Source organism: Euprymna scolopes, chromosome 28 (assembly GCF_053919585.1).
Source record: "Euprymna scolopes isolate OS-2025 chromosome 28, ASM5391958v1, whole genome shotgun sequence".
NCBI lineage: Eukaryota > Metazoa > Mollusca > Cephalopoda > Sepiida > Sepiolidae > Euprymna > Euprymna scolopes.
Genome location: NC_136509.1, coordinates 21,189,533 through 21,211,284, shown reverse-complemented (window position 1 = coordinate 21,211,284; position 21,752 = coordinate 21,189,533). Strand labels below are relative to the sequence as shown.

The 21,752-nt window shown below is 32.4% G+C and overlaps 1 protein-coding gene across 6 annotated transcripts in view; it reads left to right on the top strand.

The window, feature by feature from the left end:
• LOC145249500 (protein madd-4-like) overlaps positions 1–21,486 on the top strand; it is a 942,311-nt gene extending 920,825 nt beyond the window's left edge. For all 6 annotated transcript variants that reach the window (XM_080111113.1, XM_080111108.1, XM_080111112.1 and 3 more), the window contains one exon: positions 21,117–21,486. In XM_080111113.1, coding sequence (XP_079967239.1) covers positions 21,117–21,238 — 122 coding nt within the window. In that variant the 3' untranslated portion in view covers positions 21,239–21,486. The remainder of the gene's footprint in view (positions 1–21,116) is intronic.
• The last annotated feature ends 266 nt before the right edge of the window (positions 21,487–21,752 follow it).

The following is a 21,752-nucleotide window of genomic DNA, read 5'->3' as shown; positions in this document are numbered from 1 at the left end:
ACTCCTCAGACAATTCTATGGAGAAAAAAAACATATTTAAACACAATTTTCATATATCACAAACAGTGAAAAACGTTAGTCCGATGTCAAGAGTGTAATTCTCGTTGATCAGGTCTCTGTCTCTGTCTCTGTCTCTGTATGTCTCTCTCTCTCCCTCTCTTTCTCTCTCTCTCTCTCTCTCTCTCTCTATATATATATATATATAGAGAGAGAGAGGGAGAGAGCGAGAGACAAGAAGAGAAACAGATAGATAGATAGAGAGAGATATAGATAGATAGATAGATAGAGAGAGAGAGAGAGAGAGAGAGAGAGATAGATAGAGAGAGAGAGAAATATTTGTATATGTGTGTTTACAGACGGTCGGCATTGTTTTTTTTTTTATGTACCAAAAAGACTTGAAATGCTGAGTTATAATTACAAATTAAAAACGCGATGAATTAAAGAAACTAACTAAAATAGTGTAGGAAGCCAAATGTCTTAGAAACGCCATATAGCAGTATAACACGGCATGTCATCGTTCATACAAACACGCGCACACACACACACACACACACACACACACACACACACATATATATATATATATATACATATATATATATATAGTGTTGTAGCTTCAAAGATTCATTATTATTTATATATGCACACATGTGTGTGCTTGAAGATGCACTTGGGTGCACCCCGCGTCTAATTGCCATCAAAATGCTGGAGTCTATACTGACTTGCACGCATTCTACCCGTGACAATTTGCATAAAATCCTTTCTCTTGTTTTCTTCTCTTTCTAAACTAATATGGCCACAGCAACTCTATCATAACCATCGTCTGAAATCTAAAACTAACACACGTTTTTTTTTTTTTAATTATTATTCATTCTTGGCATATTTCCAGCATGTAGATGTCGACACCACAAACGTAAACGCATGTCTGCACAAATATTCGAATCAAAGCAACTTGCTATATTAACTCGTTTCTATGACTTAATATTCATATATTAATATCCATGCATAAAATAATCCCACATTAATAAGTAAATGCATACTATTTCACCAATCACTATCTCATAAAAGAATCTTGTTTTTTTTTTCTTATTTGTTTCACCGATTTCTGCTGTCTTATTGAGTTGCGCCGTATAAAGGCCAAGAGCCAGTCGAGGATAAGGGTTAACGAGACGGAATTATTGGCAGCCTAATCTAACTTTAGATTCCGTCAGCAATTATGTAAAAAATAAAATGCATTTAAGTTTCAGAGTTTGTAAAGTGATTCCATTATTTGTTTAAATGTTTGAATTTGCGTATTTATAAAACTATTAAACCAGATATTGTTGAACGCGACTTTCAAGAAAGCTTTAAGCACCTCCGTATTGATAAAGCTGTAAGACAAAATATCGTGCGCCTGCGTATTTCTCGCCTATATATATATATATATATATATATATATATATATATATATATATATATAACAAAAGCTAAATGGGGGCTATCTCGCCTATATATATATATATATATATATATATATATATATATATATATATATAACAAAAGCTAAGTGGAGGCTATCTAGAACATATGTTGTAGAACGGAGAAAAACAGGCCAAAGACCCTATTGTTTTGATGTGATTTTTGGAATATAAAAAACTAGTTATGACCAAAGTTGTATTTTATTCGGACAAAGCACCAAGAAACGGGGCCTAATTAGAGTTGGGGCCCGTTTTTTTATTTATTTATTTTTTTTTTTTTGGTCACCCTGTATATATAATTATCCAGATACGTGTTTCGTCGTCTACGACTCATCAGGGTGGCTGAATCTAGCGGGATTCGAAATCGGGACCCTTCGGTAATGAGCCTAAACCCTTTATCCGCGCGTCCATCCCGCTGAACTGTCTGGATGTATCGTGATTTATTTAGATGTTATTTGTTTATTCTGAAGCAATGTATGTTGCCAACTCTATAATTTACGATAATTTGTTGACAACCTTTAACAGAACAATGTGCTAATTTTTTTTTATCAATACGAGTTAAGGAATTAAATCTCTCGCAGTTCATGCAATAAAAATATATGTTTATAAAAAAAACAAAAAACAAATATAACATCGAAGCTATTTTAAGAACTAAAGTCTACAGCACGTGCACATTGCTCGCTAATGTTATTTGATTTCTTAAAATTGACTTTTATATGATTGTTTTCGGCAACATTTAAAGTAAGTATGACAAATTTTTAAAAAGGAGATCGCCAGGTGCTCTGCTATAGTAATCTCCTCTCTCTCTCTCTCTCTCTCTCTCTCTCTCTCTCTCTCTCTCTCTCTCTCTCTCTCTCTCTCTCTCTCTATCTCCAGCAACCTGGGGTTCATGAGGTAGGTAGCGCCGGCTTTGTATATATATATATATATATATATATATATATATATATATATATATATATATGTATATATATTGTATCACAAAAGTGAGTACACCCCTCACATTTCTTCAAATATTTAAGTGTATCTCTTCACTGAAAAAAAAATGATTTTTTGACGCAATTAACAGCAGTCTGTCTTGACATATATAACAGAGTTAATTTATTTTCCCTCATAATAACTCAAAATATAACTAATAAAAGCTAAATCCCTGGCAACAAAAGTGAGTACACTTTTGTGATACACTGTATATTCGACGGTAATTCTTGGCCTGAAGACGTAATCCCCCAACGTGGGTGATTACAGAAACATGTATGCACATATGTAGCCATTAATGTTTGTATAAATAAAAGTAATATACCTGCTCTGTTCACTCATTGTGCACTATTTTGGTAGACACATGTTGTTTCATTGGATGTACTTCTAGGAAACTAATCTCTACTGGCTATATATATATATATATATATATATATATATATATATATATATATATATATATATATATTGTCTAAAAAAACTTTGAATAAAAAATGCAAAAATAGAAATAAAGAATGCAGTTTAAATTCCCGGATGAAAAAAAAATATTAGACTTAGTACCTACAGAATCCGACTTCTAAAAAGTTTTTAATGACAAAAGATAATTCATTTATATAAGGATAAAAGAAAGAAAAAAAAAGAATTAACTAACGTTGTTAAGTAGAAATAGACTTAGCACTTGCATAAGTCGATTTCGCAAAAGTCTTCAATTTTAAAACAGTATTTAACTACATAAGGATGAAAAGAGAAAAACCTTAACTAAAATTCTGTAAATGGAAAACGGGGATCAGCAGCTGCTTAACATGAAGCTGTTTCGGAGATTTCAAAACAGAAAAAATGTAAAATAATACGGTTACTCTTTTTACTAATATATGAAAAGAAAATAATATAAAATTTATAAAGTAGAAAGAAAAACTATTAATAAGTAAGTTTAGGATTACACGAACCATTCTGCGACATGTTAACTAGCATATGAATGCTATGAGAATAAAAATGCATAAAAGCTTAAGTACCTTAGGTACCAGAAAGGCAAATAGATAAGAGGAGGGAAACCTAGCCATACATATATATAACCCAATATATATATATGTAATCTAAAGAAGCTTTGAAAACAAAAATAATATATATATATATATATATATATATATATATATATATATATATATATATATATAGATATAGATATAGATATATATATAAAGAAATGCGCCCGCGCTCGTACATGCATACATATGAAAATATTAATGATATATACAAGACATATATGTCATAGGTATATATAAATGCGCCCGCTACTATATATATATATATATATATATATATATATATATATATATATACATATATTGATATATATACTTTTTTAACAAAAACCAAGACTTCAGGAAATGGTTTGATAGCAACAAAAAGTGTATTTCATTGTTAGTTACAATTGTTTCAAGACCATTTTGACAAATTCAAACAATATGTCGTTTGAAAATTTTAACAAGAACAGCCTTTCTTCAGACTTATTAAATGAAAAACACTTTAACAATGAAACATTAAGGAAAAAAAACATTTTCTTTACGAGGAAAAGAAAACAAGCGACACTTTACCTCTGTCGCGTCTTTTCCATAATGTTTTATTGTTAAAGTGTTTTTTATTCAATAAGTCTGAAGAAAGGCTGTTCTTGTGAAAATTTTCAAACGACATATTGTTTGAATTTGGCGAAATGGTCTTGAAACAATGGTAACTAAGAAAACATACACTTTCTTGAAGTCTTGGGTTTTGTTAAAAAGAAAACAAAAGAGTAAAGAAAAAAGAAGAAAGAAAAAAGAAGAAAGAAAATTCTTTACTTGCTTCAAATAAGACCGGTGGACTCTTGTCGCCTGACGAGATTTTTTTAGACGAAAAAAGAAAATGCTGAATTATAAAATATGATAATTTTGTAGCTTACAGGTTAAGTCATCTTTCCTTTTTGGCTTACATTTATTGGTATATGAACAATTACTGAATTATATTAACCCAGTATAATTCGGAATACTACAAATTTGTCTATATATATATATATATATATATATATATATATATATATATATATATATATATATAATTTGAAATCGTTTTTGTCTTCATTGTAAATCTGTGTGTTTGCGAATGTTGTCCTCTCAAGCATTTTGCGACGCGATTGCTAATTAACAAAAGAATCAATTCATAACGCGAGCGAAAGCAATGTAAAATGATGCGGATATTAGTCCAACTAAACTGTAAGCTGTGTACTCTCAAAATCAAGCTGCAAGTAAAGATACACGATGATGGCCGGATTGCAAATTTGTAAGAAAATAAAACTCCATGTTCTCAAGAAGTTTTAAAACTTTCTCTGATGATGAAAACTATGCACATAATATCTTACGCAGTCGCGGGACCCATGCTCACATCGAAATTGTAAATAATTTTTTCCTCTTTAGGATGCAAACATAATGTAACACAAATTTTAATGCCGAAAAAGGATAGAAAAAAAAAAGAAAGACCATCTTTATTGAACTCAACCTGTGTTTGTGTAAAACTTCACTAACAATTACTGACATTTATTTGTTAATAATTTCTTTATCAATATCTGCCAACGATAAATATATTATGCTTTTTAGCTTGAATTTTGTTTAAAAACTCAATCTACGGTTATTCATGGCGATTTACAATGAATGGAAAAATATGTTGTAATATGATCTCCTAGTGTTGTATAGTGGGATGCGTTAGGATTAATATAACATAAAATATCTTCACGTGGGTATGTATACAGCACATGGTGAAAGGAAATAGCTCATGGGATAATTATGAGCAAATAAGACAATCACTCGCTGTTAAATGGCGATACGGGTTTATTATAAAGACACACACACACACACACACACACACACACACGTAACGACAATTCAAACATAATACATGAAAGATTACAAGTCCAAGTATGATAACAGGAACGAACAGGAATGATGCTCATTTCTCTATTTTGAAAGTCACTCTGTTTTCACCTCACTCTCTACTTCCGGTCGTTGATCTCGCGAGAAGTCGCGAGAATTTAAAATCTATGACTCGGACAAGGGGAGGCAACTTTGCCCAAAGAGGTAAAAAAATTACTCCCTTTGCATTATACTTTTGTATCGTCCTCACAGCTAGGAACCCACAGTCATACAGCCTTGTGTCAGACTTACTTTGAGGCGTGTATCAGTGAGGATATTAAAGAAATAAGAAACTGTGAAACTCTACAATTTGCATTTTTTCCGAAGACAATACACGAAACCACTCGATGTAAGGAGCTTAAAAATACTATCGTATTTCAATGTCAAAAACATCGTCACCGTTAAGTGTGAGATGGACAGATTATGATCCGGAAAACAGCTATTCTTTCCTCTTTGTCAGAGACATCGCTCATGACATTTGAGGACTAAAGGACAAAATAGAGGAAGGGAGTTACGAGGCTGCCATAAGTGAACATAAAGTCCACTTTCTACATTCTTTAATTTAAAAAGTGATTGCAATTTTAGAAAATGTCAAGATTACGTCAAGAGGTACTTGTACAGATTAGTGATTTTTAAACCAACGCATTTCAGGTGAAAATATTATTACGTACTTACATGTTATGACGAAATTAGTATAAATTCCAATAATTATGAAAAATGATTCAGTAGGACATGTACTAGGTGCATTTTTTTTAAATATGCAACCCACAATTAAGTCAATTTAAGCCAAAAGTTATCTTCCTTGTTTGCCATACTGAATTGGTCTCATAACTGTTCAACCTTAAAAGACGATAAACTTGATACTTCGATAAATCGCATTTTTTCTTATAATTATTGTAATTATTTTTCTACTGAACCATATTGCTCTGATTCTTGGAATGTATACTAATTTCGACAGGACAAGTAACTAGGTAATTATGTTTGCACCTGAAATGCGTTGGTTTAAAAGAACTAAATACCTGTCAAAATCTTTTCTCGCGCACAAAGTGATACAATTCCAGTATCAGATATCCAGTTGCAATAATGATATAAGATACTAAGATATTTTTTAACATTTTGAAATATATGTACGAACCAGATAATGAGTGGCCGATGACGTACATTAAAACAAATAATCTCAGTTTTCAAAATATCAGAATCACGTGTTTTCAAACGTTTTCTCTTCCACACATAGTACATGGTTCCTAGCAACGGAATCCATTAAGTTTGGAGTCAAAGAGGCGGGGAAAGGCGAGTTAACTGTCATTCGACGATGACTGGAAGTTGATGATAGACCTGAAAACCGAACTGATATTCCCTAGAGACATAGCGCAAACCACCCTAACACTTGATTTGATATTGAAAACAGAAGGAACAACGCAATGCGTAATCTGGGAAATGTTGGGGTTATGGGAGAAATTCATTACATTAACGAACGAAATAAAAATAGTAAAATGCTAGGAACTGCATATTATTTTCTTTTTGTATTTTGTACTAGCTGAGATACCCGCGGTTGCTCGGGTGTATGGTAGGTGGTGTAGTAAGGAACCCCGAGGGGAAAATTTTTAAAAAGTGGTGGTAGCGGGAGGGGGACAGTTTGGGTGGAGAGAGGTGTAAAAAAAAAGTTCTAGTAGGAAGGTAACACGAAGGAGAAAAAGGTTAAAAATGGCAAAACCGGAAGTTGCGGACGTTGAAATTAAGACTAGCAAATCGAAAGAAGACGATGACTTGCAAAAATATCGGAGAAAACAGCGACTCCTATTTGTAGAAAACTGGCCAGTTAAGGATGAGGAAATTAATGTTTTTGGCCAATTTTTCGATATTTGTCGTCCGAAAGATCGAGGTTTAAGATTATGCCGGTTTCGTCATGTTCCGATGTGTCCGTCTGAACTTTTTGCGAGACATACAAACACACACACACACACACACACACACGCATTTTCCCCTTTATATTATAGACTAGCGGGGATACTCGGCGTTGCCCGGATGTGTTGCAGTGTATTAAGGACTCCGGGGGGGGGAGTGTTAAAAAAGTGGTAGAATCGTGGGTTTCCCCGGCATTGCCTAGGTCGAGTTTTAACTAAGACTAGGAATGCATCTCTCCCAGTGAATTAATGCGCCTCCAGATACCAAACTGGAAATTTCTTATGACTCGGCGCGGTACATACACCGCCTACGCTTCCCAAATGGTCACCTATCTGGTATTGGCCAGGCTCATTGTTGCTTAACTTTGGTGATCTAGTGGGAACCGGTGTGTCAACGTGATTGTGCCGTATACGAAGATGAGGATAACAGTCCGCAAAAAAATGAATGCTAGGAACCAGTCGAGCAATGTCGTGGGAATAGATAAGAGGTCTACTTTGATCCTATAAAGGTTGGTTGCAGGAGTTTTGCAGGTTCGTCATTATGCAAACCGCCAACAAAAATAGGGATAGTACGAGCAGCAAGGATCCGTGCTTTTAGAGAAATTAAGTATTAGTTGCGTTGAGATGGATTTGGCTAGAATATCAGAGCTATAGAAAAGAAATTAGTAAGAAAACGATGATAAATGATAAACTCAAAAGTAAAAGAGTTTTCCGTGTCCTTCATAACTTTTACTCATTTTTTTAAGACATGATGCCTGCTGCTGTGTCATTCCAAAAAAAGGCTGTGGATTTTCAGGACATAATTTTTTTGTAATGTCGGCACACAACGAAACTATCTAGCGCATCCAAGGTCAGACCGGTGTTACTGTCTGGGCCGATATGATGTGATACATGAAATCGGCAATGAGTACAGAGCATCACTGGAGATCTGAGGCGTTCATTAGAATCTGTTTCACGATTATATATACATAGTTTGTATAAAAGAATGGGTGTTATTCGTTTCAATACCTTAATCGTAGTATCACACACACACACACACACACGATGCACACAAACACACCCATATGCATATGGATATAGATATATTAGTGATGAAACGATTTCAGTATTTTTCGTACTAAATTCCCGATTCCGATACAATTATCGCTTCCGATTCCGATTCTTTATAAATCTCTAAATATTTAACTATAAAGTTTTATTTGTTTCAGATTACCGTAAGACCACATGTTAAACGTAAAATCACGCGTGTGGGGGAATTATCTATCGATTTTAACTTTACTATTAGTTTAAAATCGATAAATATTTATTACTTTATCATTACTATCAGCAGTGGAAAATTTTGTTTTGGACAAAATCAAATAAAAAAGATAATTTTTTTTAAAATCGCTTTGGCCATCGAAAAATAGGCACAAATTTTTCCGATTCTTATACCTCCAAAGGGTCCGATTTTTATCGATTCACGTACCCGATTATATGTGAAAATAAACTGTTCTAGTTGCATATGAAATTACCGTTCATCATTAATAGAATTTTTATTTTATTTTCAAGATAGACGAATCTAAATATCACAGATAATTAATCGAATTTCTAAATTATATTCTGAAATAAAATTATATTCTGAAATAATATTCTGTTTTAAAACAAAACTCACGGAAAATGACCAATTCATCTATGAAGATATTCTTCCTTTTATCTAATACGGCGTTTAAATAATCTCAGTATGTAATATTCTGATTCTTCATCCATTAGTTAGTACGTTACTAAAGAAAAATGCAATTTTTTAAAAAAGGCTAAATTCGTGAAATCTGGCATTAAAAACGTCAATCTTGGACAATATCATTATAATAATATAGGGTCATTTGTGTAATGGCGTATAAAGAAACGCGTAATAATTTCTACGTACAACGGTTCTTTGTCGAAGAAAGAAGTCAGCGAAACGTTACATGAAGAAAGAGAACATTCAAAAGAAACAGGGCAAAAAAGAACATGCTCTGCCAAGAGATGTTAGACTGGAGGACTTAATTAAAGATTGTGTTTTACAATGTGAGTTTAGTATCTGTACTGAACTATGTAGCACATTATTACTTTCTGAGTATTCATTAGTGCGTATTAATTTATGTCATTTTGGTCAGTTCTATATTTAAAATAATGGACACTATTTTGATTGGAGTATTAATAAACTCATATTTGCTGCGTGTTATTGGTTTTTCTAACCGAAAAAAAAAAAAGAAAAAAAAAACTTTTTTGCGCTATCCAGAAAAAAATATCAGCTTTATCAAAACATATTTGTTGATTCTATATAGTTTTCATTTCGGGGAATTTCCACGGGTCCTGCTGGTATATAAATAAGTTTCATTTAACGTACACTTTATCACATAGGAAATAGAAGTGACTGATATGACAGACGATCGAAGTTCCATCAAAGTTACTATGACTAAAACCTCTTAGTAAACGTATGCATACAGTGATTGAATAAGAGAGTAAACTAGACTACCAAGCCTTGATAGAACAACTAACATTGGCAAGGGAAACAACACAATAGCACCTAACGACTATGTAGGTAACTGACATGTATCGCTTTGTGTACATTTAAGGCAACCACTTGCCTGGTAGGAAGAGTTTGTCCTGTTCTCCAAAATACATGACTCGCTATAATTACGTGCATCGGTTATCTAGCTTATTCGACGAAACGGTTAATTCCTTATAATATGCTCATCACTTGCATTATGTTCCTATTTACAATGCCTCCCCACGGGACAGAGTTAGACACCAGGGTCGTTTTTTAATGTGGAGAAAAGGAACATAAATAAAAATTGTCTCGGTCGTGAAGGGTTTCTTCTCCACTGAAAGAGAACAAGAAATTAAAGTGTAGCATCTAAAGAGCAGATACTACACTTTGATTTTGTTTATATATTTTATTGCTTTTAAAAATTTTGAAAATACAATTAAGTAAAAAAACAAAAGATATTTAAACAACAAAATTAGGCACAAGGCCCTATAAGAAATTGGGGAGGGGAAGGGTTCAGGGTCTTTGTGACTAAAGTGGTTAAAAGTAATAAATGTAGACTTTGGAGTCTTACTCTTGGCTAGCAACATTTACCAAAATACCTCATTCACTCTATGGATCTTAATCTAACTAATAGATCCCCAGCGTTTAAGAGTCAAAAACATATTTACAATTTATAAACAGTTGTCTGTGTGTTTGTGTATGCATTTTTTTTTTTAATTTTGTGTGTGTGTGTGTGCATGTGTGAAAAAATAAAATTCAATTTCATTAGAAAATAAAAAGTTTTTGAATTAAGAGAAAGATTGTTCGTGGAGAGGGGAAAACTAATCAAAAGTGTTCATATCAAAAACAAAAAATGAATCCTACTGGGTTGTTAGTGACCCCCCCCCCTGTATTAATCTCGGTGACTAGACCCCCACTGTTTTCCGGGGAACCGAAAACAAGTAGGGCGATCCCTAATGGGGATTGGGGAAAATACCTTAATGGAAGTGGGAGAAAGCAAAGCAACAGGTGGAGGGGGGTTGGAAGGTGACCTCTGAGTAGGGGAGTGACCGGGGATGTGGAAAAAACAAGGATGTGGCACAAAGGGGATGGGCAGACTCAGAGGTTCTCTAGTACCAAAAAATAAAGTCAGGAACAGGATCTCATTTGTACCACCAGTCAAGAGTCTTCTTAAAATGACTTAGCTAGAACCTAAGCGGGATGGGTTCCGAAGGACCCAGCACCGCCCGTGCCATGCTTAAGGAGGGAACACGTATTGAAACTTCTTGACCCGAAGGTCAAGACTTGCATTATGTTGGTAGGATATAATATAACAGATAAAGTGAAAATAAAGTCGTGCAGTAATTACTCGGAGCCCCGGCCCAGGTCTCGATAACGTAGTAAGATAGATACGAATCTTAAATCTTTGTTGAACAACTAGTTTAGGAGAAGGAAAACTTGACTTTCGCTTTCCTTATTTTGTCTTTTAGTCGTCAAATTCCATGAGCGATGTTTCTGACAAATGGGGGAATAATTTCCTTTTTTATTGGGGGTCGGAAACTATCTGTATCACACTTTTCCTGAGCTATTTTTTTTATTATTATTTTACACCTAATCGCTATTTTTTTTAGCTCTTTACATAAAGTGGCGTCATGCCTTGTCTGAAGCTATTTTCATTTTAAAAAAATAATCCAAAATAATGCTAGTCTTTTTCTGATTACCTCAGCATTGTTAGCAGTTGCTTTGGGCGTGTTCTTGTCGCTGAACTCAAATAATGCTACTTCAGAAAGAAGTACAGGTTAAGATTGAGCAACCGTGGCTTCTCTGTAGACCTCGCGCAAGCAGGCTTACAGATAGGGTGTAATCTCTCTCTAGGATGAAAAGAGTTTTCTCCTATTCCAAAATTATCATATAATTCCGATCATATCAGAATGAGAGAATTAAATTTAACTGAGTCTAGACCATTCTTGCAATGATCATTTCTTTGTTGATTGCGGTATGATGTTAGTCCTGCACAATTGTAGATGGTCAATCCTCCCAGGCTTTGCCTTCTCCCTTTGAGAAGTGGTTAGTTTATTGTTAATCGACTGAGATGCCCTACCGGGGAATGCCTCAGCACTGTTTACAGAGTCAGCGTGCTCCTCCTCGGGGGTGCTGAATTTTTAATTCCACTTTCCGACCCTTGTGTTGCATTTTTTGCGGTGGGGAAAGAAAATAAATACCCAATATTAGACCAGCCGTTCTTATTTGATCACAGGCAGACAAATCCAGTAGATCATTATTTTGGAAAAACTGTAGCTTATTAGTGTGTGTTTGTTTGTTTGTTTTTTTGTTTTTTTGGCGGCCATATTTGATACTTGAATCTAATGTTGGATTTCTAATGACTTTGCAATCCACCATATTCACCATCAATCTCACTCAGGTTGCGAATGTGAATAACAAGATCATAATTTTGCACTGATTCTATGAAATAAGCATCTAAAATTACAGAATCACCGAAGGCACAACTAATATCATTGTTATGAACCGGCGTTAACATTTACTGTTTTATACGACGGCACATTCTTCTTCGTCTTTATAACCTTTATCACGATCTAAACAAGTGTAAGCGTTTTAGAGTGTTTGTAATAATTTACTACGCATAGATAGATTTACACACACACACACACACACACACACATACATATATATATGTATATACATATATATATGTATATATATATACATATATATATGTATATATATGTGTGTGTGTGTATATATAGAGATTTATGTATATATATATATATATATATAGATTTACATATATATATAAATTTACACACACACACACATATATATAGATAGATTTACATATATATGTGTGTGTGTGTATGTGTGTGTATAGGTATATATATATATGTGTGTGTATATATGTGTGTGTATGTGTGTATATATGGTGTATATATATGTGTGTATATATATGTGTGCGTGTTGTGTGTGCCTGTGTAATATATATATATATATATATATATATGTATATATATATATATATATATATAGAGAGAGAGAGAGAGAGAGAGAGAGAGTGATCCGAAAGTAATTCCCTATTCTAAAATAACTATAATATATTTTATAAGTTTAATTTCTCCAATTAATGAATATAAGAAGAAAGTATATTAAGTGAACTTTTATTTAAAATTCGATATGGGCACCATTATTCGCCACCAGCATGCAGGAGGGAACTAATAACTTCACGTATTCTCCCTTCAAGATTGAAAAGAAAACAAAAGCATAGATTTAATTACAACACATTAAGCAACAAAAATTGAGAAACATATTACAGCATTTTAATAAATTATAGTTATTTTAGAACAGGGAGTTACTTATGGATCACCCTGTATGTGCATACATAGATATGTGTTTTTTTATATGTATAGTGTGTGTGATGGGTGAGTTTTTGTTGTTAGTATATATACATATGTATACATATATATGGCATGGAGTGTTTGTTGTTAGTATATATACATATGTATACATATATATTTGTTTATATATATATATATATATATATATATATATATATATGTATATATAGATAGATATATGCATATATTTGTATATGTACATATATAATATGTATATGTGTATATACTATATACATACAAGTAAAACATCTACTGGGGTACTATGTAGGGATTAGGGCAACGAGATGTTGGTTCACGTTGCACTTGAACTTATGCATGTCAGTACAGTTGGGGAAGCAGTGACCTGGAATGGAATTCCAAAGTCTAGCTGTTCTGGGGAAGAAACTACTGGAGTAGAAAGATCTTTTACATCTAGGGATCTCTACAGTGTGGGGGTGGGATTTTGCAGCTTGTCGGGTCTGTCGAGGGTGTTCACGTCGTGGGGGCACAAGTGCTTGCAGTTCTTCAGAGCATTCACCATTTATTATATGCATTTATCTGTATATGTACATACTTATATATATATAGAGAGAGAGAGAGAGATAGATAGATAGATAGATAGATAGATAGATAGATAGAAAGATATATATATATATGATTATATATATATATATATATATATATATATATATATATATATATATATATATATATATATATATGCATAAATATATATTTCAATAGATATTTCGCTATAAACGTATCCTAGATTCTCCAGTCTATATGGAGGACCATTGGTGGGTAACTCTTAAGTAAAAGTTCGCGGGAACAACTACTTTTTTCTCTGGCTGACGTAACATCTATATCCAGAGTCAGTGCCAATATATTTCGACAGTTCGTTCTTTTTTTTTTTTTTTTTTTAAGCACATCCGACCCTGTTGCGCCTGCGCGTACATCCCAAGCCCTAACACGCCCAGTTTGCTGTCCGCAATGCAGACGATGTGATATTTTTTAAAATGGCCTTTCGCAGACGGCGACAATACTTCGGAAGTTTGTCGCAATACCGTAGGCGAGTAATAAATAATGTCCGTGGGTGGTCTGTCAGTGTTGCATTTTGTCGGATATGTTTATGCTCTTGTAAAGTAGTTTTCCGTTGGAATATAATGTTTTTTACATACACACAGATACACGTGCGAGCGAATACGCACAAGCACAGGCACACGCAAAAATATTTATTTAGACGCATAAAACGAAATATGCACGCACACATAATCTGTCATATAAAACGGCGTATGCCATATATATATATATATATATATATATATATATATATATAGAGAGAGAGAGAGAGAGAGAGAGAGAGAGAGAGAGAAAGACAGAGAGAGGGGGAGAGCGAGAAAGAGGAGGAGGGAAGGGGGGTTATTTATTTCTTTTTGTTTTGCGATACGTTTTGAATGAAACTCAATAATTTATACGCAAGTACATTTTTACCTAAATACGAGTTGAGAATAATTTTATCTTTTACTAATTTGGTATCCACCCCCCCCCCCGAATAGGGAACGGCATATATATTGTTTCTAAAATATAATTATCCACTGATACGTGTTTCGTCGTCTACGACTCATCATTGTGGCTGAATCTAGCGATATTGAGCCACTCTGGTGAATCGTAGACGAGGAAACACGTCTCAGTGGATAATTATATTTTAAAACCAATATATATATATATATATATATATATATATATATATATATATATATAGAGAGAGAGAGAGAGAGGGAGAGAGAGGGAGAGAGTTTTGCACTATTAAGAAAATTTCAAATGTTAGAGCGTAATATATATTTATACACATGTAACAAGATATCAGAACATCAGTACTATCGGTTTCAAATCCAAACCAAGGGGACCAATATCGGGTCATCTTTATCGGACTTTCTTCAGCCGCAGTTTATACCTGTCTCCCCCAGAAATGATGAAAGAGAACACATTTCTGGTCGGACAAATATAAACAGAGGCTAAAGAAAGGCTGACAAAGGCAGTCAAATTTAATTTTTTAATGAATTTAATTTAATAAATTGGTCTAGTCCATTTAGATGTTCCAGGACATCAAGACAAAAAATAACATGAGATTGTTACTATCGTTTCAGGGCCGATATCGTGTTCATTTTGTATATATGATATATTATTTAGATATGAAACGATCGTAAATTATGGTATTTTTTGTCTAGCTTTTTTTTTTTAAATAATTATAAGAACTCATATTAATTACATTCATTTATTCATTTATCTTCCATTTAGTGTGTGTGTGTGTGTGTGTGTGTGTGTGTGTGTGTGTGTGTGTGTGTGTGTGTGTGTGTGTGTGTGTGTGTGTGTGACAGCGTGCATTTGTTCCTGCAAACGGGACGTAATCTGCCCCCTCTAATTCGCGCTACCGACGTTCGCTGTCGCTGCCATCGCCGCAACGAAGCAATGGACGATCCGAATGCACTCAACGAATGCGCAAAGACACTACAAATGCGCTGTTAATTGGACAAACATTTGCATTCATGCAACCGTTGAAACCGAAATTTATTATTCAAACATTTTCTTTTTATTTATTTATTTTTTTGTGTGTTTACTGTTTATCCATGGAATTATTTACTTGTCTTGTCACGCGTTCAAATTGAATCGAATCAATGCAATTATCAAAGCTATCCACAGATTGCGCACAGCCACTCGCTGGCATTTTTTTTGAATATGACGCACTTGTTTATTTTTATTACTGTTTTCAATGTGAAACGTGCACGTTTGTTATATTCTTATGACTATGATTTTGACGATTTGCATTTACGTGATATGTTTTGTGTTATATATGTGCGTCTCTACGTTCGTCAGTTCATTATTACCTGTTTAGTTATTTAGCGGTATCTAATTTATGTAATATAACAAGATAACAATTCTTGAATTCCGTGTATTAATTGCAGTATATATAGCTATAGCGTATATATATACACATATATACATATTTCTATATAAATATATATATATATACATGCAGGTATATGTATATACATATGTTTATGTATATATGTATGCATACGTACGTGTATATGGGATAATAACGTTGACACACCTCGTCGGATCACCGAAGTTAAGCAACATTAGGCATGGATAGTACAGGATGGGTGACCATTTGGAAATTATATGTGCTGTATGTGCTCTCCGCTTATCTCGGCATTGTTTCTCCTCTTGCCACTGGTATTTAACAATTTCGACTCAGGAGAGGTGTGGTTGATGATTGCGCAAATCTGGCCACAAAGATTCCTTGCGCAGGCACCCATACAGTGAGTACTCATAGTCTGTAAAGACTGAAGAAAGCAACTATATATATATATATATATATATATATATATATATATATATATATATTTAAAATAAATAGTGAAAAATTAATTATACATATTTTATTTTTAAACAAGAAAATATGATGGTCCATTTTACCACGAAACGGCCCGTAAAGATCTGGACGCTTTAACAAAGGATTAATAACATAGATACTAGAATCTAACTTTATGAAATATATATATATATATATATATATATATATATATATATATATATATAAATTTAATATATATATATTAATATATATATATATATACATGCATATGTAAATAGACATAAATATACATACACACGCATAAACACACACACAAACACACACACACACACACATATATATACATATATATATATATATATATATATAATAGAAAGTTAAATACCAGTAAATATGTCTTTATTCATTTTTTTAATATATATATATATATATATATATATATATATATATATATATATATATATATATATATATATATATATATATATATATATAGACAACAAAATATGGTTGTCAACGGAACGGTCGGAAAGGATCTGGTTATTAAAAAAATGAATAAAGACATATTTACTGGTATTTAACTTTCTATTATATACATATATATATATATGTATATATATGTGTGTGTGTGTGTGTTTGTTTGTGTGTGTGTTTATGCGTGTGTGTACGTGTGTATGTATATTTATGTCTATTTACATATGCATGTATATATTTATATTTATATATATATATTAAATTTATATATATATATATATATATATATATATATTTCATAAAGTTAGATTCTAGTATCTATGTTATTAATCCTTTGTTAAAGCGTCCTCAATATATATATATATATATATATATATATATATATATATATATATGTATATATATATATTGAGGCACGCGTAAGGAGTTAACAAATTCTCAATGTGTAAACACACATTCAACCACCGAAAAATGCTCCGTTCCTTATTTTCGGATATAAAAAAAAAGATTTTTTTAATTTTTGTTGGCGATTTTATTTGTCAAAGTGCTTAACACTCAAAGTGTTTTCTTAAGTTAACGTGTCCAAGTGTTTGTTTCGACTAATCATATATTTTCCTTCGGCCTCAAGATAATTTCGAGTCATCGGGCCATAACATGCACCGTTTCGGCGCCATGTTTTTCGACAAGTTTTCTCGCATGTCGCCTGTACTCCTCAGTGATCTGATGCCACGTAATCTGAACTGCATTCCAATCATCGACACAATAAGATATATAAACTAATACACATATAGGAGGAGTCCTAACATTTAAGGGAGCGTAAATTGATACGGAAACTCAATTATTGTTAGTATTTACTAACAACCTTACAATTGTCATTGGAGTTTATGTGTCCTTGTGCTTTCTGTGTTATCTTTCTGTGTTACCAGTGTATGTGAAAATGGTATTGCTTTTCTTATCTACATAAGTATATATATATATATAAATATATATTTATACATTTATATATATATATATATATATATATGTATATATATATATATATATTTATACATTTATATATATATATATATATATATATATATATATATATATATGAAAATAAAAGGAGGTACCATATTCTGACGTAATTGAATAAAGGAAGAAAACCTGTGGCCCTTTTAAGAGATTTTCAACGTTTCGTCTCCATTTAGGAGGGGCTGCCTTAAGAAATGATAAAATATCCCAGCTTGATATATTTTATTTCCTCAATTAGCTCTCTCATTTCATAAGGAAGTCTTCCGAAAATGGAGACGAAACGTTAAACATTTGTTTAAAAGGCTACAGGTTTTTCTGCCTTTTTTTCCCACACACACACGCGCGCGCGCGCGTGTGTGTGTGTGTGTGTGTGTGTGTGTGTGTGTGTGTGTGTGTGTGTGTGTGTGTGTGTGTGCGCGCGTGTGTGTGTGTGTAAAAAGGAGATAATAATCCAATGATATGGTCCGAAAAATGGAGGTGTAAAGATGTAAAAGCTAGACGTTTCTCCCGTCTTATGTGAGCGTTTTCAAGAGTAAAACTGGTCAATTGACAAGAATACAAAAAGTCAATTCATCATTTTACTCTTGAAAACGTCGAGCTTCTAGGTCTTTCCACCTCCATGTTTAAAACCATACATATATATATATATATATATGTGTGTGTGTGTGTGTGTGTGTGTGTGTGTGATTACTCCATTTTATTGCATAAATTAATATACGAAGATATAATTTTATGCGTAAATTTATCAGTATTTGCTTCAACAGTGCTCAATACATAGGTAGAACTAGATAGTAAGTTACGAAAATATATATCGCAATTAAGCTACACACAATATATTATATATATATGTGTGTGTGTGTGTGTGTGTATTATATATTAAATATATATTCATACTTATATATATTTACACACATATATATTAAATGTGTAAAAATACGCGTATAGAAAATAAGGTCCACAGAAACGTATGTGCTTCATTTTATTTTTCTATTTACGAAAAGTATCAGTATAATTACATGTTAGCGTTGCTTTTATTAATCAAGCCATGTAAACTTCTAAGTCTTCTGTTTTATTACTCCTCATTAACTATTATTTATTTCACCGGTGAGAAATACTGTTTTTGTTTAAAAGAAATGTTTGTACTCTCCGCGTTTTAACGGTTCAAATGAACACAAGGTAAGTTTACAGTAACCCAGGAAATACATTTGGAAAATCGCATTTTTCATTAGTGATTTGTGCTATATTAGATTTATTTTCTACTTATCGTTCTTTTTATACTAAAGAGTGGTTCAAAGCTAAAGTAGGATTTGATTAACTATGAAAATGATACTAAAAATATAAATCCATGAAAATTAAATGTACTCCTTATAATTTTATATTAATACATAATACATACATAATAAATCTATATATACAGGGTGACCAAAAAAAACGGGCCCTAACTCTAATTAGGCCCCCGTTTTTTAGTGTTTTATCCGAATGAAATGAAACTTTGGTCATAACTACAGGGTGGTCAAAAAGTCAGGTAACATTTTAAAGAAAAACGATATTAGCAATACACGTATATTTAAGTACCATACATTGAAATATAAAATGAAACAAACATGAAATATGTTTATTTTGTTAATTGTCGTCCATTTCTCTCTATCAATCGCTGGAAGCGATTAACCACTGATTGTGTAACACGTGTAATCATGTCAGCTGATATCCGCGCAATCTCCTCTTCAATAAATAACTTTAAAGACGCTATTGTATCAGGCTTCTTGCCATAAACGCTATCCTTTACATAGCCCCAAAGCCAGAAATCAGGAGGGGTAGTTTATATATTACACTCAAATATTTAAACAAATAATATTAAACGAATAGAGATTATAATGGATCATATTGTTTTTTCTACCTTTAACATGTTACCTGACTTTTTGACCACCCTGTAGTTTATTATATTCAAAACATCACATCAAAACACAAGGGTCTTTGGCCTTTTTTTTTTCCTGTTCTGATGGCCTCCTTTTGTTTTTGTTTTTTAGGGTCACACTGTATTAATACATAATGCATACATAATATTGAATTAGAACTTATTTATTTCAAGGCTTGTATTATATCATCTTATAGTAATTGAAACTCCAAACATTCCAACGGATTCAACTTTGTTTCCAGAGAATTTGTACACCAAACGTTGATTATTCAGAAGGTTTTCCTTTAATAAAAGACAGACTCATTTAATTAGGATTTTTAATTTAAGATATGAAAAATTTAGAAAAAAATACGTTTGTCAATTTTGAAAAATGTTCACGAACAGTAAGTAGATGTGCTTTGGTGGACATTATTATTTTAAACTGTTTTTGTTTTGTTTTGTTTTTGTTTTTTGGGGTTATTCCCCCCCCCCTCTGTATGTGTCGGATTCTACCATTTCTGTCTGGATTGTTTATATATTAACATACCGATTCGCATGAAATGGGTTAGGGTTATCTATACTAAACTGCCGGGATAACCACTGTTTGCAACACAGATGTTCTGGAAATGTAAGTTTTTGTTTGGAACATCAATTATTATGAGATGATAAACTAAAAGTTGTCTTCAAACACACACACACACACACACACACACACATAATCACACACACACACACATATATATAGCTATATATATATATAAATATATATATATATATATATATATATATATATGATTAGTTATGAAAATATATGCGGTTATTAAACTACACAGAGTCTTCTGCATTTCATCTCTGTAGGAAATCGCCAGGCTAAAAGTCAAAAAGAAAACGCGGAAACCCCATCGCAAATTAATTGCCATATATCTTTTCATAACTTACTACCTAGCTCTACTCACGTATTGAGCACTTTTGCATAAAATATTATATCTCCTTATAACATTTTATCCAGACACATAAACTAATATATGCATATATATATTATTACATATATGTAAATATATATATATATTTATCTATATATTATATATATATATATATATATATATATATATATATATATATATATATATATATATATATATATATATATATGAAATATGATGAAATATGGTTTTAATCTTATTTTTTTTCTTCAATTTGTTTCAGTTTGCCGGGACAAGTCTCGCTACTGCTCACTGGTGAGCTATCTGAAGATGTGCCGTTACCCACAATTCCGTGTCGAATGCTGCCGTTCGTGCAGCAACCATGTCTATTGGAGGATTCGCTGAGGCCAGTGTGTCACGTGACACCAACTCCGCATTCGAATAAAGGTCTGCCTCGGAAAGATGATTCTCCAAATAAGTTAATTTTTTTTTTAAACTAAAAAAAAAAAACTACAAACAAAAAACGAAATTTCTGAATTCTAGAAAACCCACCAGAAAACCTTTGTAAAATAAAAGAAAACAAAACAATGTTTTTTTACATTAAATAACTAAACACGAACACAATATTAAACGTGAGTAAAAAAAGAAAGAAATGAGAATGAAATATTAGTAAAAATGAGACAAATACAATCGCTCCGTTCATTTGTAATAGCGTGCACATACACTCATACGCACACACATACACTCATACGCACTCACGCATAAATACACACACATATATGAAGATGAAGCGCATATAAATACCGACATGTGTACTCCTTACACAGATGTAAAAAAATACGCACTCACACATAAGCTTTTTGATATATATATATATATATATATATATATATATATATAAGTATACATATACTTTTAT